Source organism: Chiloscyllium plagiosum, chromosome 48 (genome assembly GCF_004010195.1).
Source record: "Chiloscyllium plagiosum isolate BGI_BamShark_2017 chromosome 48, ASM401019v2, whole genome shotgun sequence".
In the NCBI taxonomy this organism is placed as follows: domain Eukaryota; kingdom Metazoa; phylum Chordata; class Chondrichthyes; order Orectolobiformes; family Hemiscylliidae; genus Chiloscyllium; species Chiloscyllium plagiosum.
This window is the reverse complement of record NC_057757.1, coordinates 6193022-6213832: the sequence shown is the minus strand read 5'-3', so window position 1 is coordinate 6213832 and position 20811 is coordinate 6193022. Positions and strand designations below refer to the sequence as shown.

The 20811-nt window shown below is 46.6% G+C and overlaps 2 protein-coding genes across 11 annotated transcripts in view; both read right to left on the bottom strand.

Moving 5' to 3' along the window:
* Positions 1 to 11771, bottom strand: part of LOC122544355 (protein MB21D2-like) — a 14707-nt gene extending 2936 nt beyond the window's left edge. Inside the window, exons 1-3 of one of the 9 annotated variants that reach the window (XM_043683578.1) lie at positions 8224 to 8345; positions 4440 to 4498; positions 3523 to 4070 (exon numbers count right to left, since the gene is read on the bottom strand). In XM_043683578.1, coding sequence (XP_043539513.1) covers positions 3523 to 3742 — 220 coding nt within the window. In that variant the 5' untranslated portion in view covers positions 3743 to 4070; positions 4440 to 4498; positions 8224 to 8345. The other 8 variants (XM_043683575.1, XM_043683580.1, XM_043683574.1 and 5 more) reach the window with 8 other exon arrangements.
* A 5051-nt stretch (positions 11772 to 16822) lies between these two features.
* Positions 16823 to 20811, bottom strand: part of LOC122544434 (flocculation protein FLO11-like) — an 8774-nt gene continuing 4785 nt past the window's right edge. For both annotated transcript variants that reach the window (XM_043683682.1, XM_043683683.1), the window contains one exon: positions 16823 to 18861. In XM_043683682.1, coding sequence (XP_043539617.1) covers positions 17241 to 18767 — 1527 coding nt within the window. In that variant the 5' untranslated portion in view covers positions 18768 to 18861 and the 3' untranslated portion in view covers positions 16823 to 17240. The remainder of the gene's footprint in view (positions 18862 to 20811) is intronic.

The window sequence follows — 20811 nt, the reverse complement described above, 5'->3', positions numbered from 1 at the left end:
TGCCAAATGCTCTCTCAAATACTTCAATGGAGCCTGCCTCCATGGCCTCTCCAAGAAATGCATCCAGATCCTATTTGCCTGCTATGTGAAAACATCCTCAGATCACATCACCTTCTACAAATCACTTTAAATCTGTGCCCTGTTGATCTTGTACTGCATATAATTCTGATCACCCTCCTATAGGAAGGATGTTGTCAAACTTGAGAGGGTGCAGAGAAGATTTATAAGGATGTTGCCAGGGTTGGAGCGATAGGGAAAGATTGAACAGGCTGGCGCCATTTTCCCTGGAGCATTAGTGGCTTAGGGTTGACCTTCGTAGAATCATAGAATCCCTATAGTGTAGAAACAGGCCATTTGTCCTAATAAGTCCACACCAACCCTCTAAAGTGTATCCCATTCCCCTACAAATGCACCTAGCCTCCACATGCCTGAACATTAGAGGCAATTTAGCGCGGCCAATTCACCCGACCTGCACATCTCTGGACGGTCGGAGGAAATTGGAGCACCCGGAGGAAACCCACGCAGATGTGGGGAGAATGTACAAACTCCACACAGACAGTCGCCCGAGGCTGGAATTGAACCCGGGTCCCTGGCGCTGTGAGGCAGCAGTGCTAACCACTGAGCCACCGTGCCGCCCACAGAAGATATAAAATCATGAGGAGCATGGATAGGGTGAATAGCCAAGCTCTTTGTCCTTGGTTGGGGGAGTACAAAACTAGAGGGCATAGATTTAAGGAGAGAGGAGAAAGATTTAAAAAGCACCCGATGGGCAACGAGCAGGAACAGATTCTCACTATTACTCTATCCAGCCAACTCACTTCCGACACATCTCCTCTCAGGAACCTGGAGGAAAGAGTGAGGAGGTTGGACCTGTTTAAGGCAAGACCAGCTGAAAATTAGATCCAAGCTGTTTGGACAGTAACATCAGGCAGCATGTCATCTCAAAGGGCAATGGGAAACTGCAATATACAGCTCCGAATGTCTTTTGAGGTTGGGTAGGGGGAAATCGAGGCTTATGGGTAGAATGCAGGAAAGTGGATGTGAGGAATATCGGATCAGCCAAGATGCTGCTGAAAGATGGAGCAAGCTCAAGGAGCAGAATGGCCTATTCCGTGCTTACTTAAGAGTCATAGAAATATACAGCATGGAAACAGACCCTTCGGTCTAACTTGTCCCTGCCAACCAGGTATCCTAAATTAATCTCGTCCCATTTGCCAGCATTTAGCCCATATCCCTCTAACCCCTTTCTATTCATATGCCCATCCAGAAGTCTTTTAAAAGAGAGACAGAGTGGGGGAGGGAGGGAGAGAGAGGTAGAGGTAGGGAAGGGGGAAGAGACAGAGGCAGAAGTTTCTGATGGTCTTATCCTTGAGGCCCAGAGTGAGGCGACAAAATTGAACATTTCAAAATGGAGTTGGCTGGATCTTTGTTCAGACAAGAATGAAGGAAGACCACAACAGACAGGCTGAACCTCTGCATATTGGCCACGATCTGACTGAATGATTGGACTGTCTCGTGGGGCTGAATGACCTCCTCCTATTCAGAGGCCGCAGGAAACTGGGATGAGAGCATGTAGTGTGCGGAGGAAAGGGCTATGATAAGTACATATATCAATCGTTGGACTGTTGAGAATCCAGGAGGGCAGATGCTAAATGGCTACAGTGATTCAAATTATGGAAAATTGTAAGCCATGAAGAATCGCTTTTTAAAAAAAGTGCAAAATAAGAAAAGAATTACATAGTCAACCATTTCAGCATACTAGTTATAATATACTGCCAAATGTAAACAGCAAAGTGTAACCATCTTAATCTACAAAGTAAAACGACCGACCTTTGCAACCTTATAAGAAAGGTCTGTAGTTCAGATATTGCCATGTTAAATCCAGCTTTAAGCCATATACTTACTGAGCTTTCTAAAGCAAGGACCTAACTTTGTATGGAATGAGGATTATGCCCATATGGGGGGGATAAATATCAACTGATTGGGTCCAATGCTCTGCTTCCATGTTGCAATTGGAATGTACAACTCGGAGGAAGACCCCCATATGAATTAGGAGGAGCAGGCCACTCAGCCCCTCAAATCCGCTCTGACATTCAACAGAATCAGGGCTAAGCTGATGACTATCTCACTTCCACATTCCCAATGTCCCCCAAAGACTTTTGACTCCCTTCCTCAAAAGATAATCTACCCACCTCTACCTTATAAACCTTATTGTGCTCTACATACAGTCTCACATTAATGCATTCCCATCTTAGTCAAAAGATCGGGTGTTCAAGCCCCACTTTCTGAGACCAAAGCTCAGAAAGCTAGGCTGACATGCTCAGTGCTGGTACTCAGAGGAAGTCAGGAATACAGCACAGGTCGACAACCTGACAAAGTGTTTTGTCGCAAATTCAAAAGGTATTGAAGTGCACGGCGCTAGATATTTGACAGCAATAGTAGTTTGCACCAGTGTCAAAATCAGAAGCAGAACAATTGTGGAAGACAGCACTGGGGTATCTAGAGGACACCAGCTCACAGTGGCAACATTAAACACCAGGGCCCCCCATCTGCCCACAGATAATAGGAACAAATCATAGTCATAGAAATGTACAGCACGGAAGCAGACCCTTCAGTCCAACCCGCCTGTGCTGACTAGATATTCTAAATAAATCTAGACCCATTTGCCAGCATTTGGCTCATATCCCTCTAAACCCAATGTTGTCATTGTACCAGCCTCCAACACCTCCTCTGGCAGCTCATCCCATACACGCACCAGTGTCTGTGTGAAAAAGTTGCCCCTCAGGTCCCTTTTAAATCTTTCCCCGCTCACCTTCAGCCTACGCCCTCTAGATTTGGACTCCCCTACCCTGGGGAAGAGACCTGGTCTATTCACCCGATCCATGCCCCTCATGATTTTATAAACTTCTGTGAAGTCACCCCTCAGCCTCCAACACTTCAGGGAAAACAGCCCCAGCCTAATCAGCCTCTCCCTATAGCTCAAACACTCAGGTCCCTTTTAAATCTTTCCCCTCTCACCTTCAGCCTATGCCCTTCAGATTTGGACTCCCCTACCCTGGGGAAGAGACCTGGTCTATTCACCCGATCCATACCCCTCATGATTTTATAAACTTCTGTGAAGTCACCCCTCAGCCTCCAACACTTCAGGGAAAACAGCCCCAGCCTAATCAGCCTCTCCCTATAGCTCAAACACTCCAATCCCAGCAGTACCTTTTCTGCACCCTTTCTAAGTTTAAAAACCCCTTTCCTATAGCAGGGAGAGCAGAATTGCACACAGTATTCCAAAATCACATGTTGCTATTTTTGGAAAAAGCCAGGGAGCTATCCCAGTGTCCTGGACAACATTCGTCACTCAACTAACATTGAAAACAGGTGATCTGGTGGTGAGGACACTGCTTTTTTGTCAGAGCTTGAAACAATGGTTGCTGTGTGCAAGTAACCATTCTCTACAGGGCATGACTTCACATCGTGAAATCTCCTTATAACTGATGGTGTCTGTCTCAGTGTGCCGTGAGCACTCACCCAGCATAGAGAAAACGAAGTCTTTGGCAGTGTGAACCTCCAAGGCCCGCCGATCGTCGAAGTCCCTCATCTCATACTTGCCGAATTCTTGGATCAGCTTCGTTATCTCCTCGATGCGAGCTCCTGAGTGGAAGTCCAAGTCGTTCAGGGGTTTGGCAAAGGCTGGCGGTTTAGCACCTAGTGCGGCATCCTTGCCGGACAACGACGCCAAAGTCGCCATGCCGAGGAACTGACCCGCACAGTGGTCCCAAGAGCAATGGCGAGGATCGCAGACGGGGAACTATTTTACCGTGGCCCTTCAGAGCCAAGAGTGGGGTGCTGAGGAAACGCGCCTCTTTCAAAGTCGCGCCATCATCTCAGGAGCCCAGCAACGATGACAGGCAGCAGGAGGCGCCAGGCACAATTCTGAGGGAGGGGGGGGGGGGGTTCAGTTGCTAGTATCTCAAGGTTCTGGGAGACAGACTGTTAGACTGACAGATGAGTGAAGGAGGTAATCGGTCAGCCTGGACGACGCAGGCGGGGAAAATCAAGGCTTTTCATCACGCGATCTGTGGTAAGAGGGAAAAACAGGAAAAAGTAGAGGAGAAGTTAGTGATCCGAGCTCTGAAAATCCTATGCAATCACCCTGGTTACAGGAGTTCCTGTCAACAATAAGCCAGTGCAACAGTCTGCAGACTGGGGAAGGGAACAACGGGTTGGCCTATTCCTATCCTGGCCTCTCGAAACCAAAACCAAAATGAGATACAAACATCAAATTTGTGTCTCTGAAATGAGCCGCACTGATGGGATCATACCAGACTCAAGGTAATAATGTTGTTTTTCTCTCTCCACAGAAAGTGCCGGACCTGCTGAGTTTCTCCTGCATTTTTAGCGTTGGTTTCAGATTTCCAGCATCCACAGTACTTTGCTTCTCTTACCTCTGCTCCTGCAGCCTTTGTGCATGAAGGGGCCCTGAGGACAAGTAGTGGCAGCCTCCCTTTGAATGAGTGAAAAGAACAGACAACAAACATTATTCATTCCATCCTCACCAAGTATTCACACAAGTGCACCTTTGATGGGCCTTGAGGTATGATTGAAGTACACTTGCCTTCATTAGTCAGTGCATTGAGTAGTCATAGAGTCATACAGCATGGAAACAGACCCTTTGGTCCAACCAGTCACGTCGACCGTGTTCTGTTTTGTATAGGAGATGGGAGGTCATGCACATGAGATTTTTCAGGCCACTTTTAGAAAATTGCATTCGATTGTGGTCTCCCTGCTACAGGGTCCACAGCAGGGCCCCTGTAAACGTACCACCTCAGCTGACACTTGTGCTCAGCACTGGAGAAGTGCTGCATGGCCACTGGTAGGAGTCGACTGAAAAATAGAATGATTCAATCGAGTACGGAAGCAAGATGCTGGAGATCTGGAATAAGGACATGGCAAGTGCTGGAAAAACTCAGCAGGACCAGTACCATCTTCAATGGGAGAAAAATGCAGTTAACATCTAGGTGACCAACTGCCCCTTGTTTCAAGGTAATGTTCCTTAATTGACCATCTATGCCGTGTCCCACTGAGCAATGCTTTTTGTCAAGTATTTCTAATACAGTTTGCAGAAGGATGAAATAAAATACAGGGAGAGAAGGTGGGAGGGAAAGGGGGGAGGAAGAGGAGAGAGGAAAACCAATCATTGGAGTCTGCAGAGTAAGTTTGAGTGAAGTGAGGCTGGGGAGAGAGACTCAACGATGATAAGTTGCCAGCTTTAGTTGATTTTAATCGTCACCCACCCCCAATTAGTAGGGTCTCCTGAAGACTCCTCCCATCTCTTCTCAAGTTGAAACTCCTTTTCTCCTCTCACGCGTAACAATATCAAAAAATCCTTCTGCATCTCAAATTTCTGTTTGTCCTCTGATACTATACATCCACTGCTATTTCCAAAAGGTTGGGAATTGGAACTCTCCCTGAATTGTGTCAACCAACACCACTAAAACAGTTTAATTGCTCATTATCTTTGTGTGTGGGAAACCATGTCTAAATTGGTTGAGAGTTTTGAAGTGACTAAAAGATTGACATAGGCAGAGCAGTAGATGCTGCCTTTCCTGACTTGAGCAAGGCGTTCGACAAGGTTCTGCACTGTAGACTGATAAGCAAGGTTAGATCATATGGAATACATGGAGAGCTAGCCAACTGGATGCAAAATTAGCTTGAAGGTAGGAGACAGATGATGGTAATGGATAGCTGCTTTTCAGACTGGAGGCCTGTGACCAGGAGTGTGCCATAAGAATCATGCTGGGTCCACTACTTTTTGTCATTTATATAAATGATTTGGATATGAATATAAGAGGCATAGTTGGTAAGTTTGCAGATAACACCAAAATAGGTGGTGTAGTGGACAGTGAAGAAGGTTATCCTAGAGAACAACAGGGGTTGATCAGATGGGCCAACGGGCTGAGGAGTGGCAGACAGAATTTAATTTACATAAATGTGAGGTGTTGCATTTTGGGTGGGCAAATCAGTACCCTGGGGTGTGTTGCCACCAAACAAGGAGACCTAGGGGCGTAGGTGCACAGTTCCTCCAAAGTGGAATCACAGGTAGACAGGGTAGTAATGGTGGTGTTTGGCGTGCTTGCCTTCATTGTACTCAGTGTACTGCTCAATCAGAGTCATAAAGCATGGAAACACACCCTTTGGTCCAACTGGTCGATGCTGACCACGTTCTGTTTAGTATAGGAGTCAGGAGGTCACATTGCAGCTGAATGCGACATTGGTTAGGCCACTTTTGGAATACAGTGTTCAATTCTGGTCTCGCTGCTACAGGAAAGATGTTGTTAAACATGAAAGGGTTCAGATTGCTGAGGTTGGAGGGTTAGAAATATAGGGAGAGGCTGAGGCTTTTCTCCTTGGACCATCGGAGGCTGAAGGTGGCCTTATAGAGGTTTAGAACATCGTGAGGGGAATGGATAGGGCGAATAGTCAAAGTCTTTTCCCCAGGATGGGAACTGGAGGGAGAGAGATTTAAAAAGAAACCTGAGGGGCACCTTTTTGGAACAAGCTGCCAAAGGAAGTGGTGGTGGTGGTGGGTACTATTACAACATTTATGGGCGGCACGGTAGCACAGTGGTTAGCACTGCTGCTTCACAGCGCCAGAGACCCGGGTTCAATTCCCGCCTCAGGCGACTCTCTGTGTGGAGTTTGCACATTCTCCTCGTGTCTGCGTGGGTTTCCTCCGGGTGCTCCGGTTTCCTCCCACAATCCAAAAAAAAATGTGCAGGGGTTAGGTGAATTGGCCATGCTAAATTGCCTGTAGTGTTAGGTGAAGGGGTAAATGTAGGAGAATGGGTCTGGGTGGGTTACGCTTCGGCGGGTCGGTGTGGACTTGTTGGGCCGAAGGGCCTGTTTCCACACTGTAAGTAATCTAATCTAATCTAATCTAAATGTGAAACATTTAAAAGACATTGGGACAGGTACATGAATAGGAAGGTTTTCGAGGGATATGGGTCAAACACAGGCAATTGGGAGTAGTTTAGTTTGGGAAACTTGTTTGGCATAAATGAGGTTGACCGAAGAGTCATACAGCACAGAAACAGACACTATCTAGTTAAAGCTTTGTGGGAGCTTGCTGAGTGGAGATAGCTCCCACATTTGTGGACACAGCATTAGTGGCTAGTCCACACAAAATAGTTTGTTGGCTTTGAAATGTCATGGAATGTCTCAACCCAGGTAAACAAAAGTTATTTCAGACCACCCAATCCTTGTACCTGTTACACAACTGGTTCCCAGCTAAAGGTCTGGCATTCCTGAGTCTTGAGGTGGGGGAGTGGAAGGGCTGAGCAGTTCTGTCAAGGAAACGGTGGTGGATAAAAAGCAGAATTCAAACATTTGCAAACTCAAGACAGATGAAGGAACCTTCCTGCAGTCTGGCTTCCCTCCCAAGTCTTTCCAGAAAGCAGCCCTGCGCACACACCATTTATTTATTCCCTACCTTTTCTTCCTCTGGGCTTCAGACAGTATCTCTCTCTCAAAAAAAAGCAGGCAGTAATCTGCTTCCAGGTCGTGAACAGTGTTGCTAAGTAACCAGCAGGGAGGGGATTGGCAATAAATGCCGTCCTGGTCAGAGATGTGAGGTGGGAACAATAAAAGCACAAGTTGACGGACTGATTCATCCAGTTTTTTTCCTCTTTTCCACCAACCCCCACCTCACTTCCTGCTACTTCCTGAAAGGTGTGTGGGTGTCCATGTAATATACAGATAGCAATCATCTCTATGTTACAGCTGGTGACCCCCATCAAAACTACTACACATACAAAGAACACTAAATAGTGTTGCTTTAAATTCACATTTTTGCACCTTTTCTCCCATCCAACTCCTCTCAAACGTTTTCCAGCACAGTTAGGAAGCAAAACCTCAGGTCCCCTGCTATCCCCTCCCATGGGTAAAATGCATGCAACCAGCCAAACAGAATCCCCTGCAAGAATTAACATGTTCACCCCTATTTCAAATCATCTGGCAGTTCATTTTTTTTCAATACAGCAAACAAGTTCAAACCATGGGTAGACTTCATTTAAAATTATCTAGACAAGATTCAGACAAGAGATTGTGAATAAGCCCTCGTAATCACACGATACAATCATGATTTAGACGATGATTAGTTTCAGCTCAATCGCCAATTAGTCTGGACTCAGACATGAGGTGAGGGAACCCCATGTCTGACTAATGTCTCACCAGAAATATGCTGCCTCGAATGGTAATTCCTCAATCTTTGTTTCTGACGTGTCACTCTAAACTACCCGCCGCAGTTGGAATTTAAACCCACAATCTTCTGGCTCAGAGGCATTTGTGCGGAAAGAAGCTTTGTGGGTTCAAAGTTTCTCTCCAAGTATATATTACTATAGTTCACACCTTGCATTATTCCACCAATGCAGCGTTAGACACACCTTCTTCTAACCCATGAATCACAATTAGTAAAAAAAAAGTACAAGATAATCTTAGCCTCCGACTTGGGAATCCTGGGATGGAGAGAAACCACATAACCAATAAGACAGCTGCACAAGATTTCCCTTTTTTAAAAAAAATCCCCCATCAAATTTCTGCAGAACTTTCAGGAAAAAAAACAGAGAAACAAGTGCACGCACAAGGAAATTGAGGCAACCTGACAGCTTATTAACACCTTTCCTTTGAAAAAAACATTCAAATCCAGACTGACTCCACAAAAACAATGCATTTTTAAAAAAAAAAAATCTGTCACGACTGCCAAACGTTTACAGCCATTCACCTTTGAAGCATGGTAGCTGTTGTGGGATAGAAAGAACACAAGCTGATGTTTGCAAAGGTCCCAGTGATCAGTAGTCATGTGAAAACCTCTCTTTTACAATATTGGCCAGGACATCAGGGATACCCAGTTTTCTCCCACATTCCAAAGCTCATGGAATCATAGAGATGTACAGCATGGAAACAGGGCCGGCTCAGTGGTTAGCACTGCTGTCACACAGCACCAGGGTCCCAGCTTCGATTCCAGCCTCGGGCTACCGTCTGTGTAGAGTTTGCACATTCCCTCCCCACCCCGTGTCTGCGTGGATTAGAGGGTGTGTCTAACACTGCATTGGTGGAATAATGCAAGGTGTGAATTATAGTAATATATACTTGGAGAGAAACTTTGAACCCACAGCAGCACAAATCTTCACGCAGAGGGTGGTGGGTGTATGGGATGAGCTGCCAGAGGAAATGGTGGATGCTGGTACAATTACAGCATTTAGAAGGCTGGGTACATGAATAGGAAGAGTTTAGATTAGATTCCCTACAGTGTGGAAACCAGAGCACAGTCCAAAGTTGTGTAGGTCAGGTGAATTGACCAGGCTAAATTGCCCATTGTGTTAGGTGCATTAGAGGGAAATGGGACTGGGTGGGTTACTCTTCGGAGGGTTGGTGAGGACTTGTTTCCACACTGTAGGGAATCTAATCTCAACTCTTCCTAGTCATGTACCCAGCCTTCTAAATGCTGTAATTGTACCAGCATCCACCACTTCCTGTGGCAGCTCATCCCATACACACACCACCCTCTGCGTGAAACTGTTCCCCTCAGGTCCCTTATAAATCTTCCCTCTCTCACCTTTAACCCTCTAGTTTTGGAACTCTCCTAACCTGAGGTACTCCAACATTTGAGGAGAAATTGAATCAACTGTTGCTATTCAGTGTGACCATTCGACTGAATAAGTATATTTACGTGCATGTGATCCAATGAAAAGGAACTACAATAATTGGAGAGAAAATTACAGTAAACTTTGCCAGATATAATGTGCACAGGTTAGGATGGATTGGCCATACACAATTGCCCCATAGTGTTCAGGAACATGTAGGCTGGGTGGATTAACCATGGGAAATTCAGTGATGGGGTGGGCTTGGAAGTGATAGGTCAGTACAGACTCGATGGGCAAAATGGCCTACTTCCTTTGGGATTCTACAACTCCCTTGCTCTCTTTGAAACTAGTGTCATGGGATCTTTTACACTGACCTGTTAGAACAAATGGAGAAGGTAAGGGGGAGCAAGGATGGGGTGAATGTGGGGGGAGAGGGGGAGCTTAAAAGGAGGAGGGTGAGGGACAAACTTGATTTAATACTTCATCCAAATCAACAACTCTGACAGCACAGCACACTCCTCTTGCATTCACATATCAGGGAGCAGGGCTCAAAACCACTACCGTCTTCTGGCTCACTGTGATGCAAGAGAGGAGCCAGAGCTGGCACTGGCCTCACGTGGATAGACAACCCAGTACAGGTTATAAATTCTCCAAACTGTATTGAGTTTAGGCAATTCTTAATGCCAATTTGGCATTGGGGAGGGGGAGGAGGGTAGGAGTTGGGGTGATGGTTAGCTGAATCACAGAAATGGCCTCCTGCGCTATAACATTCGACCCAGTTTGCTTACATCAACAGCATCACTTAGTGCCAATCTCCCAAAGCCCTAAACATTATTTGTATCCAAATAATTATTCAATGCCCCCTCAAATGCCTGAATTGAACCTGTCTCCACCATGTTTCCAAGCAGTGTGTTCCAGACCCTAACTACTTGCTGAGTGAAAAAGCTTTGCCTCAGAGTCTATAGAGATATTCAGCATGGAAACAGAACCTTCAACCCAACTCATCCATGCCTAGATATCCTAAAATAATCTAGTCCCATATGCCTCCAAACCCTTCCTATTCATGTGCCCATCCAGATTCCTTCTAAATGTTGTAATTGTACCAGTGTCCACCACTTCCTCTGGCAGCTCATTCCATACACGCACCACCCTCTGCGCGAAAAGATTGCCCCTTAGGTCCCTTTCAAATCTCATTTCACCCTCACTTCTTTTACCGATCAGTTTAAATCTATGCCTTCTCATTCTTGCTCTTTTTACATACAGGAACAAATTCTCTCTGTCTATTCGATCCAGCTCACTCGCGATTTTGAAAACATCTATCAGATCTCCCGCTCAGCCTTCTTCTCTCCACGGAGAACAGTCCCAACTTGTTCGATCTATCCTCATTGGTTAAGCTCATCACTGGAACCACAGTCCAATGCCACAGAGTGTCCTCTTCCCAATCACTCATCAAGCATCTCTAGTCTTTTGTGGGGTCAGGGGGAGGGGATGTGAAGTGTGTATAGATTAGGAGATAGGGAGGACTGCAGATAATAGACAATAGGTGCAGGAGCAGGCCATTCTGCCCTTCGAGCCTGCACCACCATTCAATATGATCATCCTTAATCAGTATCCATCAGTATGCTGGACAGTCAAGAGTCAATAAAGTGTGGCGCTGGAGAAAGCACAGCAGCTCAGGCAGCATCCGAGGAGCAGGAGAGTCGAGATTTCAGGCAGGACCCTTCATCAGGACATCAGAGATAGGCAGCAGAACTATCATGCTCGAAAGTGATGCCTTCCAAAGTCGAAGTGCCTGCCCCAGTCCCAACTCAGCTCAACTCCCGGGAGATTGGGCATTAGGGCCAAGTCACCACAGCAAAATGTCGTGACCCTGAGAGAGGCAATTAGGAGAAAATAAGCCCCAGCGAAGGAGGAAGAAGGACAGGCCCACATTCCCATAGAGGTACACACACACACACCTGCTTCCATCCCTTCACAGCCCGTCTCCTCGCACATTTATGAGCCCTTTAACACTTCAGCCCGCCCCCTGAGTCAGCTCCAAGCCGGTGTTTCCGGACTGAGTCACCAGCTCCTCCCTGCCCTGGGCCCGACGGTTTAATATTCCACAGGTTCCAAACCGCCATGGACACCACCCAACCTGCTTCCCCGCTGTGCGCACGCGCTGGACCGGCGCCACCCGCCCGCGGGCGTGATGCCGGCATAGAGCATGCGTGCAACGTGCGCTCCGCTCGCGAGCTCGAGCACGCAGCGTCAGTTCTGCCGGCATAGAGCATGCGGATGACTGGCTCCGCCGTTCCCCCCGGCATAGAGCCTGCGCAAGACTGGCACCGCCGTTTCCTCCCGGCATAGAGCATGCGCATGACTGGCACCGCCGTTTTCCCCCCGGCATGGAGCATGCGCATGACTGGCTCCGCGTTTCCCCCGGCAGGGAGCATGCGCATGATTGGCTCTGCCGTCGCGCCCGGTACAGAGTATGCGGATATCTGGCTCTGCCGTCCCTCCCGATATAGACTATGCGAATAACGTGCTCTACTCGCGAACTAGAGCACGCAGTGTCAGTCCTGCCGTCGCTGCTGGCATAGAACATGCGTATAACTGGCTTTGCCGTTCCACCTGCATGGAGCATGCGTATTTCTGACTCTGCCGTCACTCCCGGCAGAGAGTATGCGTATAACGTGCTTGCCATGGCTCCCCCTCATCCGGGAAAGAGCATGCGCTGTTCTAGTACCGTCGGTGCTGCCGGAATAGAGCATGCGTATAGCACGCCTTGCCGTTGCGTCCGGGATTGAGCGTGCGCAGATCGCGCCCTGATGTCCCTTGTGGGGAATGTTGTCTCATCCGCCCTGACCTCTCATTAACCTGTTCAGGTGTCTGTGTCAGGAGAATTCGCCTCGAATGGAAATGCTGTCAAGAAATTAAATCTCGGAAAATTGTAGAGCAGGAGGAGATCATTCGGCCCATGATGCCCGTGCCCGCCCTTTTGAAGGATCAATTCAATCAATTGCACTCTTCCAAGTTCCTAACTTCCCCCCCCATCCCTGGTGGGTAGGTGGGATTGAGGGATGGGGCATAAAAAGGATTTGAGGAAAAAGGAGGAATAAGTGGGATTGAGGGATGGGGAGAAGGCAGGATTGAATGATGGGGCAGAAAGTGGGATTAAGGGATAAGTGGAGGAAGTGGGATTGGGAGCTAGGGGTAAAAGGTGAGATAGAGGCATAAAGCGGGGTGAAGGAAGTGGGAAAATGAGTTTGAGGGATCTGTGAAGGGACGGAGGAGTAGGAGGCATTGAAGAATAGGAAGAATGTAAGACAGGCATAGGGAGGAGAAGATGGTATCAAGGGATAGGGAGGAGAAGATGGTATCAAGGGATAGGGAAGAAAGGAAGATTGTGGGATGTGGAGAAATTGGGATTGAGGGACAGGAGAAAAGGTGGGATCGAGGGATAGGTGAGAAGGTGGGATTGAGAGATGGCGAGAAGGTGGGACTGAGGAATGAGGAGGATGTGAGATTGAGGTATGGGGAAGAGGGTAGGAATGAAGGATGGGGAAGAAGTGGGATTGAGGGAATTGGAGAAGATAGGATTGAGGGGTGGGAAGAAGATGGGATTGAAGACTCCTGGAATTGAGGGATGGAAGCAAAGGTTAGATTTTGGCATATGATGAGAAGGTGAGGTTGAGGGATATGATTATTTGCTAATCTGGAATAAATTAAATGGAGAATAAACTAGGTTCAAGGTTGTGTTGTAAGATTAAGGAACAACTTGATTAGTTTTCAAGAAGTTCGAGGAACATACAGAGGAGATAAAGTATTTCTGTTGGCCAGGAAACCTTGCACTAGGTGACAAAGTCTAAACATTTGAGCCACACCCTTCAGGAAACACTTCTGCACACAAAATGTTGTGGAGGTATGGAACTCTCTTTCACAGTTGGCAATTAATCAATTGTTAGTTTTATGATTGAGGTTGACACGTGTTTATTAACCAAAAAATGGAAATAGGAACAAGACGGGTATATGGAGGAAGATTAGAGATCAGCCATGATCTCATTGAATGGTGGAACAGACTCAATGAGCCGAATAGCTTTCTGCACTTCCTTTACTAGATTATGAAGAACGGATGAGCAGACTGTAGACATTTAAAAGACTCAGCAGTGACTTGACTGGATTACTTAAGATCCTGAGGGGGCTTGACAGGATGGATGTAGAGAAGATGTTCCCTCTTGTGGGAGAATCTGGAACAAGAGATTACTGTTTACAAATCAGGAGTTTCCCATTTAAGACAGGGATGGGGTGAATCTTTTTGTCTCACAAAGTGACCTGTGTCTTTGGAACTCTCTTCCTCAAACTGCGAATATTTTTAAGAGTTAGATGGCTTCTAACAGGATGAAAGATTATCAGGATAGGCAGGAGTAATCAGATCAGCCGTGATCTAATAGATTGGTGGAACAGACTCAAGGAGTTTTTTGACCCACTCCTGCTCATCATTTAGAGTCCTCGAGCTGTACAGCAAGGAAACAGACCCTTCAGTCCAACTCATCTGCGCTGACCAGATATCCTAAATTAATCTAGCTCCACTTTCTAATATTTGGCCAATAACCCTCTAAACCATTCCTATTCATGTTCCCATCCAGATGCCTTTTAAATGTTGTAATTGTACCAATCTCCACCACATCCTCTGGCAGCTCCACCCTCTGTGTTAAAAAGTTGCCCCTCAGGTACCTCTCTCCTTAAACCTATGCCCTCTAGTTTTGGACTCCCTACCCTGGGAAAAAAATACCCTTGGCTATTAACCCTATCCATGCCCCTCATGATTTTATAAACCTCTATCAGGTCACCCCTCAACCTCTAATACTCTAGGGAAAAAAAGCCCTTGCCTATTCAGCCTCTCCCTATAGGTCAAACCTTCCAACCTTGGCAACATCCTTGTAAATCTTTTCTGCATCCTTTCAAGTTTAACAACATCTTTCATACAGCAGGGAGACCAAAAAATATTCCAGAAGTGGCTGAACTAATGTACTGTACAACCGCAACATGACATCCCAACTCCTAGACTCAATGCACTGATCAATGAAAACAAGCGTTCCAATGCCTGCATTAGTACCACAAATATTTGTGTATAAAATGCTTAAGATTCAGGCTTCATCAGACCACAACTTATTAACAACCTAACCTGTCTTACTTCCAGTTTCTGACTGATTTCCTTTTAATTTCAGGTCTCCATTGATTGCTGCTTTTTATGTAGATTTTGAGAGATGCAGATCAGTAACCAGAGGGGATACAGGTTTAAGACAGTTGGCAAAAGAGCCAGAGGGGGAAAAGAAGAGAATTGTTTTTATGTTGTGAGTTATGATCAGGCATATACTACCTGAAAAGACAGTGGAAGCAGATTCACTCAATCTTTCCAAAGGGGATAAACACTTGAAGGGGAAATATTTGAAGAAATAGGGGAAAGAAAGAGATATTTGGATTTATTGCTCACACTATATCTGAGCTGACGTTTCCTGCTCCTCGGATGCTGCCTGACCTGCTGTGCTTTTCCAGCACCACTCTAATCTAAACTCTGATTTTCAGCATCTGCAGTCCTCACTTTTGCCTATCTGAGCTGACACTCCAGTGTAGCAATGAGAGAGGATGAGAAACGGATAAGATGGTTTGGGAGAGATGCTCTTTAGAGGGTCAGTGCAGACTCAAAGGGCCAAATGGTCTCTATCTGCATGGTCTCTATCTGCATTGTAGGGATTCTACGCGACGTTAAACCAAGCCTCTTCCAATTCAGTTCGAACTACACTTTGTTCTGCTATTACTTGCATTTCGTTAATACAAATGCTCTATAATGCGATTGATGAATTGGGGACACTGTTTCTAAAGTGTGAATCTTTAAAGTGTGTATTGTTTATAATGCGATTCCGGCCGCATTAGTTTAAATGGTGCTGCAATTACACGATTTTCTTATAACACGGGATTGCATGAGAATGGAACTACAGCTGAACCGACTGTATAACAAGGTATTCATATGATTCCCAGCTTTCAGTTCTGACAAAAGTTCATGTTAACGCTGTTTTTCTCTCTCCACAGATTCAGTTCTTATTCACAATCAGAATTGGTGGAGCATAGTAAATCAGGCGGTGGCACAATACTTAGGAGTGGGAATAATTTTGTAAAGGTTTTGTATTGGTTTTGCAATACCAACAGTCATCTTGAAGCAGGGAGGAAAGGTAGAGTATTTTAAAATTATGATTCAGCTGGACTGCAGTTATTGTTTAATCAGTATTTTGCAATTCATTATCTGAAGAGTAATTCACAGGATTAAATTATGACCTTTCACCAGTGCTTCCCAAACTTTCCCACAATGTGGCCCCTTGGTGAATACTGTAAAAGTGGATTAAGGGATTTGTGAGAGCTGGGGTCTGTTAGAGAGGGAATAAACTGTGGTCATTTCAATATGGCTCTTCTGGAGAACATTAACTTTGTTTCTCTCTGCACAGAAACTGCCAGGCCTGCTGAGTTTCTTCAGCATTTTTCTAATTTAATTACTTCATATTATGTCACATGTGGTAAGTTATAGTTGATATAGCGACAATACTGTGGCTTTAATAGATTGTTTTGTCCTGTTTTATTTTAGAGAGGTTTTAAGATAGAGGTGCTGAGCTATTTAGTTGCAAAGCCAGTAAACAGCTTGTGAGGCCTTGGGTGTTTTTTAAAAGTTGGAACAATAGAAGCAGCCTGAATGGGTGTTGACAAGCTCCCACAGAACCAGGGGTGTTAGGTTTAGCTTTCAGCAGTTACTGTTGGGGTCTTGAAGAAGTGAAAGCTGGAATTCTGTCTTTCTCTCAGAATTGTCTTTTGATGTTCTTTCCCCCTGGATTGGAGAACTGCATGGAGGCAATCTTTTTTTTTACTAAATTTGCCTTTTGCCAAGGGTATGTTTATGGGGTGTTGTTAAATTGGAACAGTTAATTAATAATAGTTACTATATCTATTATTCTGTTAAGTTTTCCCAGAGAGTTCTAATTCCTTATTTTTTCTGTTAACTACAGTGGATGAATAAAGTGTTCTCTTTTGCATCTGGAGTGCAACACCTTACATTCACCTTTAAAATAAAAAAAAGTAAGGATCTAGACTAACTGCTGAATAGTTTGAGGAAGTTTGGTCTGGTCCATAACAATGTGAAGACAAGAAAGGTAACGTTTTCCACTCTGCCTTTATTAGTGTGACTACATTTTGAGATATGGTAAAATAACCGATCAAGTGTGCCCCATGGGGTTTTAAAGAGGTAGAGCATGTCCAATTTTCTTTTGACAGGCAATAGACTGAGAAGGTAATGAAAACTCCGGTGTTGAGAAATGGTTTGCAAAGCCAGTGAAGCAATTGAAGATCAGCAGGGTCACCTCTCTACTTGTCTGTTCTCTCTGACCTCCGAATCTCAGGTTGACCACAGCCTGGATTTAGAAGGTCACTAATAAAAGTGGATTGAGACAATGGCGCGACAAGTTGAGTTCAGGTTGCAGGTCAGATAATACAACAAGTGTGAGACTGGACCAGTTTGTCATCTTTGCGAGATTTGAAGTCAGGCTTACCAAAGAGGTCAGCACCAGGCGACGGATTCTGTTAGCGTACCTGACCGTCACCACTTCTGGTAGCTCCTATTGGGATCAGGCTGAAGGCAGTCTGAGGTCTTTGTGCTTGCTTGGACTCGTCCTGACTGAAGTTAGATTGGTGCACTGGCATTTTCTTTGTCGGAGCCGGTGCTGAGTGAGAGTGCGATGTGTTTGCACACCTTGCCGAGGCTGAGATGGGTTGAGAGTGAGAGATGGCAGTGTGCCTCACTGGACCCGAGATCGAGGTAGACCGAGGCGGTTCGACATGCTTTGTCGGACAGAAGCCAGAGTGAAGACGCGAGGCATTCACGCACCGTGAAGGATCCCGGGGAAATTGGCACCAGGGGGGCTCGCTTTGCCGTTTCAGGCAAGAGCTGGAGGGGATGGGAGGAGTTTCTGAGTGCTTTATCAGGGTGGGCATGGAGTGTGAATGGGATGTGTTTGCACATCGGACAGAATCGGGGCTCAGATGGGACCGACACAGCTCCGTGTGCTTCGGGCTACCAGATTTAGAGTGACAGTGGGATTTGTTAGTACACTGGACCGAAGGAGGAATGAGATGAGGCTGAGGTGTTTGCTCATGCCTCAACGGGCCAGGGCTGGAGTGAGAGTGCGACGTGTTGGAACATCGGACGGTATGTGGGGTCAAACGAGAGTGAGTTGGCTCAGTGTGTCTAACCGCAGTGGAGCTAAAGGGGACTGGAGGCGTTTCAGTGTGCCTCATTGGAGCAGGGCTAGACTGGGAGGTGTCTGTGTGTCGTACCGGGCTAGGAATAGGGTAGTAAGAATGAGATGTGACCGCACGCATTACTGGGCAAGAGCTAGAATGAGAGTGTGAGGCATTAGAACATCGGACAGGATCGGAGCTAAAGCGACACTGCGGTGCTTTGTTTTGCCTCTGGGGACCAGGGTTGCCGAGAGGCTGGGCTGGCTTTGCCAAGCTCACCGGTAAGGAGATGGAATGGGAATCTGAGATCTTAGCTTGCCTCGCTGAGCCACAGGGGCTGCCAGGCTGACAGAATTCAGGGTGGCCTACCGAACCACTTTTCCACTGACATTGGGTTGACTTCAGGCTCCTCACCGGATGAGTGATGGGCCACTCCAGGGTCGCATCGGAAAATGACACACTACGCGCGCGATGGTGATGGTGGTGGTGGTGATGGTGAACCCCTGGTTCTCTGTGTCGAAGGCAGGGTTCAGGAGTTCTCGTGCACGGAAGCACGGCCGGGTTCTGGCAGCCCTCAGAGTTGCAGACCAATCCCGAACCGGGGCAGGACTTAGCAATCCGGGGAGTCCTGAGTTTGGCCACTCTGGAGTCGGTGCTGTCTCGAGGTCTGTCCGTGCACGGGGTCGCAGCCAATCCAAGGCCTTGATCCAACTCGAGAGCGGGCATTTGGTGTCTCTCCTCGGAGAGCTGGAGGGGGCCGGCCTCTCCGCTGTGACTCCTGAACTCGTTAGAATTTGCCTGTTGGTGCTTCAGAAAGCAACTGCCTAAATGTGGATTGGCAGGGCGGGGTTCATCTGCTGAACCTTGCATTACTAATTTATAGAGGGCACGTTCTTCTGTTTGAGCTTATCTACATTGGAGCAGAATACATCTGACCATGGGACTGCTGTTTTCACATTGGCACCTGAGAATTAAGCAAAGATAGTGTTAAAGTTATCGCTGAAAATCTAAATTTATTTTTAAATGTATTTGGGATTATGGATGGTTAGGCCAACATTTTGTTGCCTGGTCCTAATTTACCAGCTGAGAAGGTGGAAGTGAGCTCTGTGTGGTGGAGGGCGTGTGATGGAAGTTTGTACCACACAAATGTCAGGCAATGACCATCAATGGTATTACCATCAATGGTGTTACCATCACTGAATCCGACACTGTCAATATCCTGGAGGTTATCATTGACCAGAAACTCAACTAGGCTCACCACAGAAACACAGTGGCTACAAGAGCAGGTCTGAGGCTGGGAATCCTGCAGCAAGTAACTCACCTCCTGACTCCACCATCTACAGGGCACAAGTTAGGATTGTGATGGGATACTCCCGACCTGTCTGGATGGGTGCAGCTCAAGAAGCTTGACACCATCCAGGACAAAGAGGATAGAAGAATAGAACCCCTAAAGTGTGGAAACAGGCCCTTCAGGCCAAGTCCACACCAACCCTCCAAAGAGGATCCCATCCAAACCCATTCCCCATTACTCTACATTAACCTCTGTCTAATTGACCTAACCTACACATTCCTGAACACTATGGGCAATTTAGCATGGCCAATTCACTGCATATCTTTGGATTGTGGGAGGAAACCAGAGCACCCGGAGGAAACCCACGCAGACACTGGGAGAATACGCACATTCCACACAGTCTCCCTAGGCTGGAATTGAACCCAGGTCCCTGACGCTGTGAGGCAGCAGTGCTAACCACTGAGCCATCGTGCTGCTCAAAGCAGGCTGCTTGATTGGCGCTACGTCCTCAAACGGTGGTGCTGTGTTTTGCCTCTGGGGACAAGGAGTGCCAAAGGCTGGGCTGGCTTTGCCAAGCTCACCAGTAAGGTGATGGAATGGGAATCTGAGACCTTAGCTTGCCTTGCGGAGCCACAGAGACTGCCAGGCTGACAGGATTCAAGGTGGCCTACCAAACCACTTTTCCAATGACATTAGGTTGACTTCAAGCTCCTTACTGGATGAGTGATGGGCCATTCCAGGGTTGTATTGGAAAATGACATGCCACGTGCACGCTGGTGATGCACCGACGCTCAGTAGCAGCAGTATGTACCATCTACAAGATGTACGGCAGAAATTCACCAAAGATCCTCAGATAGCACCTTCCAAACCCATTACCATTTCCATCTTGAAGGACAAGGGCAGTAGCTACATGGGAACACCACCACCTTCAAGTTCCCCTCAAAGTCACTCACCATCCTGACTTGGAAAAAAAAAATCACAGCTCCTTCACTGTCACTGGATCAAAATCCTGGAATTCACTTACTAATGACGTTGTGGGTCAACCTACAGCAGGTGGACTGCAGTGATTCAAGAAGGCAGCTCACCAACCATCTTCTCAAGGGGCAAATAGGGACGTGCAATAAATGCTGGCCCAGTCAGCGACACCCACACCCCACAAATGAATAAATTTAAAAAAGGGGACACCCACACAGTGCCGTTAGGGAGGGGGTTCTAGGATTTTGACCCAGTGACACTGAAGGAATGGTGATACTTCTACAAGTCAGGATGGAGAATGGCTTAGAGGAGGTGGGGGTGAAATATAAAGGTGATTGTGAGCCCTTTGTGCCAGTATCTATTGTCATAGAGTCATAGAGATGTACAGCATGGAAACAGACATAGAACATAGAACATTACAGCGCAATACAGGCCCTTCGGCCCTCGATGTTGCGCCGCCCTGTCATACTAATCTGAAGCCCATCCCACTATTCCATGGACGTCCATTTGCCTGTCCAATGATGACTTAAATGCACTTAAACTTGGCGAATCTACTACCGTTGCAGGCAAAGCATTCTATACCCTTACTATTCTCTGAGTAAAGAAACTACCTCTGACATCTGTCTTCTACCTATCTCCCCTCACTTT